Source organism: Limulus polyphemus, unplaced genomic scaffold (assembly GCF_000517525.1).
Source record: "Limulus polyphemus unplaced genomic scaffold, Limulus_polyphemus-2.1.2 Scaffold3178, whole genome shotgun sequence".
Taxonomy (NCBI): domain Eukaryota; kingdom Metazoa; phylum Arthropoda; class Merostomata; order Xiphosura; family Limulidae; genus Limulus; species Limulus polyphemus.
This window is the reverse complement of record NW_013668788.1, coordinates 116,975-123,964: the sequence shown is the minus strand read 5'-3', so window position 1 is coordinate 123,964 and position 6,990 is coordinate 116,975. Positions and strand designations below refer to the sequence as shown.

General features: G+C 35.7%; 1 protein-coding gene across 7 annotated transcripts in view; it reads left to right on the top strand.

Moving 5' to 3' along the window:
• Positions 1-6,990, top strand: part of LOC106468822 (arfGAP with SH3 domain, ANK repeat and PH domain-containing protein-like) — a 68,449-nt gene that overhangs the window by 19,331 nt on the left and 42,128 nt on the right. For all 7 annotated transcript variants that reach the window (XM_022397184.1, XM_022397183.1, XM_022397186.1 and 4 more), the window contains 2 exons: positions 4,845-4,892; positions 6,762-6,801. In XM_022397184.1, coding sequence (XP_022252892.1) covers positions 4,845-4,892; positions 6,762-6,801 — 88 coding nt within the window. The remainder of the gene's footprint in view (positions 1-4,844; positions 4,893-6,761; positions 6,802-6,990) is intronic.

Sequence of the window (6,990 nt, the reverse complement as noted above, 5' to 3'; positions counted from 1 at the left end):
AACTTGTTTGAAAGTTCAAAGAAATGATATTCTAGTACCAAAAAGCTTTCTTACTATCATATCTACAGTAACATTCAAATGTGCACGCGTTCGCGCTCAGTTGAACGAAAGTGACCACCAAAAAGGGTGAGATAGTTTACAGACAACGTACAAAGTTCACGCTGTTGACCCCACGGTTTATTCGGCACAATTAATCACGTTTTCATCTTATGGTTTCAAGTAATATACAGACCCATAAATAATATTTGTAAATAAACCTAAACAATAAATGAGTATTTTTATTTTTAACTAGGATTTCATGTTTATATATGTACATAAAAACATTTTAATTTTGTTTCATAAATATATTTTTATTTCAAATTTATGTTTATGTTTCATTGCAGTCGTACTTTTGTGTTTATTGTGCCGAATAAACCGTGGGGTCAGCAGCGTGAACTTTGTACATTGTCCGTAAACTTTAAAAAAATTAAAAATAGATAAAATTCGCATTTTATGGAGGATACAATTTTTTGGGGATTTCAAAATAATGTACTAAAACATTAAAAGTAATACATTCAAATCTGTAGCAAATATAAATATTGTAATCATTTCTTATAAGTATGATTTCCTAATGTAATTTTCCAAGATATTAAAGATCATAATTCAAAAAAACTAAATTTATTAAAAGTAATAGGCTTTATGTTTCTTAAACTACCTACATTTGTCAAAGTATTTATGAGTTTTCGAAAATATTTGTCCACTAGTTTTATTTTTGGAATGAAATATAGCAAGACTTGCATTGCCTACTAAGAAAGTTAGTAACCGGTAGTCATCGGGTTAATTGGGTCTTTTTATGTTTTTGCACAAATTTTATTGGGTAAACAATAACTATATCCAGAATATTTCTGTCATCGTGTTTTTCTAACTAGACATTTTTCACTGTCTAATTGGCATTTTTAATGCACACACAGCTTGTTAGACTAAATATTGCATTAACAGTTTTTTTTTAAAATTTCTCATAACTCCGATATGGTACTTACCTCTACTTACAAGATTAGCTATTCTCGTTCAATGCTGCTCTCTATATGCGAACATTTCATAACGCATGCCACAAACTTTGCACACCCCTCTCTTGGAAATATCATGTTCCAACATGTCTCTCATGCAAATCATCATGCATCATTTCTTAACTAGTAGTAGCATGACATGCTCACATGAAGTACGTGACTCCCTCTACACTCTTCTACCAAACCTTCACTTCTCATTTGGTAGCGTTCGAGTTCAGACGTTTTTTTTATGCTAGTACTACCTTGTGACGACAGAACGTTTTTTCCCCTGCCAAAAGTGGTTTCTTTGTGAACTTTTAATTTCTTTTCTGCTATAACCCAGATCAATTTGTCACTATCTATTTCCACAAAATTTGATCACTTGTGAGTTCTGTTTTGCATTATGAATTCTGAAGTTCATGTTATCGCTTCGGGAGTCACACCAACAACTAATGTTGTTTCTCAGGCCTCAGGTGTGGACGACCCAATGGTAGATCTTTCTTCTTTTATACATTAGGAGATTGAATGCTACTTGGATCAAACTTTGTCCCCTGACATTGTCCAGGGTCCTCTTGAATCAGTGGAAATTCTGCAGAATGACAAGGATTTTGATCACCTTTTCTCACCTCCTGAGTTTGCCATTTCTTCCTACTTGCTACCTGAGGGATCATCTAGGCGTAATTCGGCCTTCATGGTTTTTGTGTCTCATGTTTGTGATGTGTTATCCCTTTCCCTTATATCTTATTCCTTCAATCTTCTTTATTACATCAAACCTCTTCTCAACCATTTTGGTTTTTCCTCCCTCCCAGATAATGGGATACAAGTGAGGGGAGCAGCCTGCTGTGCCCCTGCAGCCCTCAGATCAACACGCCCTTTCATACCATCATGCTGACTATCCACTTTTGGATCAGCAGTTGTTGGGTTCGTTGTTACTTCTTTGGGAGGTGGCTCCCAATTATAATGTTAGTCTTCCCTATGCCCAATGTTCTTACCTTCATCTTACCCTAACCACCCATATATCTCCCTTCTGAGGCACTCCACAGAAATCTTGAGGGGTTTTCTGCAGATACCTTGCACATTCTCCCTTTCACATAAGCCTGCATTTCTTCCTCGGGTATGATGTTACACATGTAGTTTCTTTGCTGTTGGGACCTTATTGGTAGGGATGCTGTATTGGACCGAGTCAGTGTACACTTTCCGTATCTACAGGACTTAATCTTGCTCCATTTTTGCAACATCATGTCTTTGTTACTGTCCCAAAAACTATCGAGCCTCGGATTACATCAGCCTGTCAGCAATCTACCCTCACATCCTTTGTCACCCATTTGTCTCAGTCAGAGCCTCATATCCCCCTATTCCCATCTCCTGGCCTTCATTCTCTTAACCCTTATCCATTCCTACTAGTTGGGGCACTTCTTTTCATTGATTATCTTGACGACAAAACAACTGTCGCCAACAGTACCTGTGACTACCCTGTCATTCAGGGCCGTTAGGAGCTTGACTGTTGGACTTTCTTCCTTACTGGTGTCCCTTTGTTGAGGATCAATGGGTGATATGGGTTCTGTCAGAAGAATTTGTCTCCAGTTTCTTTCCCCTCCTCCTCTTTTTCCTTGCCTTTTTTCCTTTCTTTTCCTCTGGATCCCATGGTGTGCCAGTGTCTGACATCATACCCACCAACTCCTTTCTGTGGCAACTCAACCAGGCTGGTTGTTCAAACTGGAGAAACCGTTCCTTCAATCCATACACTACCTGGTCCATCTAGAGGTCTTTTTTGACTTTAATATCAGTCATGCCATGGCTTCTCCTTTACTTCTTTGATCCATGGAACTTTTAGTTTACCAAGCCCTCTCAACTTGGTCACTTTCTACTCATGAGGTTCTATCGTTTTTGGGGATGTTGTCCTACATGACTGCATTTATCCTTCTCGGTTATGCCCACATGAGATCCCTGCAATGGGCACTTCATGACTAATGAAACATTTTCTTGAGATTCTCTTTCCACCATCATCTTCCTTCCTCCTTCCCTGCGAGACGATCTGCACTGGTGGTTGGACAAAACTCATATGTTAATGGGCGTTCCACTTCCTTCCCCACATCCAGATCTACATTTGTTCACACTATCATCCCTTCCAGGTTGGGGGGGTATGGATCAATCACCAGGAAACTTGTATATCCTCTGTCTTCATGCCTGCCTTTTGTCTGGTCCTTGGCAAGAAGATCTGGTTTTACATGTTGAGTTGCCTTCTTGTTAGCTAGTTCCATATGACTATTTTCCTTAGAAGTCTACCAACATAAGTGGAAAGTCTTCTGCTGTTTGGTCTGCTAACAGAGGATTTCCAGCTGACAAGCCTTCTGTGGCTCATGTTATGGAATTCTCACCTGGCTGTTCAATCAAGGTTTTTCAGTATCCTTACTTTCAGGATATCGGGCAACTCTAATCTCATACTTTCCATTTTTCCTGATATTTTAAGGTTTTTTTTTCTCTCCTGTTCTTACTGGGCTCATGCATTTCTTAAGGATTCGACGGCCACTGAGGCATCCTGCCCATCCGGATTGGGACATTAATATGGTCCTCCATGACTTCACTTTACTTCCATTTGACCCACTTTCCTCATGCTCCTTGTTTCATCTGTCCCTTAAAACATATTTCTTACTTCTGTAGATGTTGGAGCCCTGCGGGAAGGTTTTGGATGTAGTTGAATTACTGAGTATTGTCTGATGAGCCATTGCCACTCTACACTTTATATTTCCGTGCTTGTGCATGTCACACTGTACACATGGCCGAAAAGTATACTTGGTTCAAAAGTATTGCAGTTCCCTTCTTCATATCTATTTCTCTCGTGTTTAGAGGTATCCTTCGGATGCTTTCAGGGGCTGCTATTTTTGTTCCCTCGCACTGGTCCCTCCTTTTCAGTGTGGGATTCTAGTTAATCTTGTGAGTGGAGGTAAGTACTGTATCGGAAGTTATAATTTTCCTGTACTGAAAATGTATTTCTGATAGGTACTTACCTCCTTTCACACTTTTCCACCCTTCCTCCCCATTTTCTGTTGCTCGCATCTTCTGCCAAACTTCGAAGTGAAGGTTTGGTAGATGAGTGTAGAGGGAGTCGCATGATATGTCATGCTACAATTGGTTAAGAGATGACACATGATGATTTGCATGAGAGACATGTTGGAACATGATATTTCCAACAGATGGGGGCGTGCAAGGCTTGTAGCATGCGGTATGAAAAGTTCCCATTTAGAGGACAACACTGAATGAGAATACTTAATCTTGTGATTGGAGGTGATACCTACCAGAAATACGTTTTTCAGTATAGGAAAATTATAACTTTGTCCATATTAGATTCCAAATCAGAGTTCTATAAAAGTGGTATTTTAGATCTATATGTTGGTGCCCAAAAGTCACTGCCAAAGAGACCTTTTGTTCAACATCAGAATACATTTGTTGGTATGGATAGTGAGAGAAATACTTTCTCTAAAATACTATTTACTTACGCATTATAATACTTTAAAAGTTGCAGCTTAAATTTCAAAAGTTGTGAAGCATTAGAAACTAATAGGCCTGAAATTTCTGATAAAAGAAATTGTAACTGTAGATGTTTTTTGTTTTTTTCACATTCCTCTTAATTCGTACATTTCAAAGATTGTTACTACTTCTGATTTAGAATCTAAAATGGACAAATTAAGAAGAATGTTATTTAAACATTTATGTAATTCAGTTTTACTATTTTATTATTGACTCACAGTAACTTTCTTTTCATACTTTTTTCTTGCTTAGATTAGAGAAAATTTTTTAAAAATTGATTCTTTATTGTAGGAAACCAAAGCACCTACCAAATTGAATCTACTCACTTGTCAAGTCAAAGTATGTGTAAAGTCTTTATTCATATTATTTCTTAGGAAAATGTTTTTTTTCAACAAAATTTATTCTTCTAAAAGTTTTGAGACTTAATTCATATTAAGTATTAATTCATACCTAAGATATTAAGTATTTTTACTGCAGAGATCCCACAAAGCTGGAATGTCAGGGAAATGAAGGAAGTCGAACAATTGATTAGGGAAACAAATAAATTATCTTTATTGTGAACATGGATCTCACAAACCTGAAATGTCAAAGAAATAAAGTCAGACTATTTGTCTGGGAAATAGATTTTTCAGTGTCACATAATGTGAAACATGAAATAACAAAACAGTGAAATACAGAATTTAAAATTTTAAATCTTTTATAATCATATGGAAGAAGAAAACATCAGAAGATATTCTTCATAGAATTTAGTTGTTGCTTTAAAGGTGACTTCATCCTGAAAATTCAAATATGCTCAAATGAGACTGGTTTCACCAGGTAATTTTTTTCAGGGAAATTAATGTAAAAATTGTATGAGAACTCTGTATAAAGTAACATATTATGTTGAATATGTGTGTTAGCTAATAGCTTAAACTAGATATTTTCTGTATTAAACATTTGTGTCTTTATTAAATGAAATAATTATATCTGTAGAGTTTCAAAGACTTAAGGAAGGTTACTGTATTGTTGTTTTACTGTTTTATCTAGTTTAGCTTGAGGTTATTTTATTGTTGTTTTACTTTGTTACCTGGTTCATCTAATTATTACTTTATTATTGTTTTATATATTTCTTATTGTATTGTTATTTTACTATATTAACTAGCTTATGTGCTTGTTTGTGAATTTTTCTTTGCCTGCAATGGCCTAACTGTTGGTGTGCTAAGCTGCAGAATGATAGGTCCAAGGTTTTAGCCTTAGTATGACCTGGACAATGTTCTGCATTTTCAGGTGTGTGAACATTATAATTCTCACATTTAGTCACAGGTATATGCATATTATGGAATAGGTACTGCTAATTTCTTTACCCTACCTCTTGTCAATATTTCTAAATTAGGGATGGCTTTGCCTGAACCTCAACAATGTCTGGCCATTTATCCCATATATTATATAAGATGCTGTCTGACCTGGCTCTTTATCCCATATGTCACATAAGGTACTGTCTGACTTAGCTGTATATCCCATAAGTTACATAAGATGCTGTCTGATCTGGCTATTAATCCAATATCTCGCATAATTTGCTGTCTGATCTGGCCATATATCCCATATGTCACATAAGGTGCTGTCTGACCTGGCCATATATCCCATATGTTATATAAGGTGCTGTCTGATCTGGCCATATATCCCATATGTCACTAGATGCTGTCTGACCTGGCCATTTATCCTATAAGTTACATAAGGTGCTGTCTGACCTGGCCACATATTCTGTATTTCAGATATGATATTGTTTAGGCTGACTTTGTATTAGATAGTCTTGATGAGTGAATATCATGAGTGAATCCATAAATTGATTAGTGTTCTTTTAATTTTTTATATATTTAAATTTAAATGCTTCTTTACTTGATTTATCTTTATATGTAATTAGGGAATTTGTTGTTTGAATAAATTTTTTACTTCGTAGCTTTTCTCCAGGTATATGCAATTGACAGATAAACCTGCCTACTTCCTTTAATCCCAAATAAGAAGGGTCCACCTGTCAAAAGCACATTAGGCTTCTTTAGATTTTATTTACCAGTCTTTGGTTCATCATTTATATTTTTCTATCATGTAATTGACGTGAAATATTCTTTTGTCTTTCTAAGTTTGTGTTTTACGCATTCATTTAGTATATTGTTTTTTGTGCCATCTGTTAATGTAGAATCAAAGCTATTTTGTATTTTTTGCACAACTCAGACAGTGCCAGATGAAAAGAAAGGTTTTGATCTTGTTTCATGTAAGTATTGTATATCCTGAATCATTTTAAAAATTATCATCTAATTATATGTAGTATAATTTGTAGGCATTGACTATGTTATATGAACAGTAAGGTTTCACTATACATTATTAATATCATGTCATGTAAACAGTAAGGTTTCACTATACATTCTTAATATCATGTCATGTAAACAGTAAGGTTTCACTA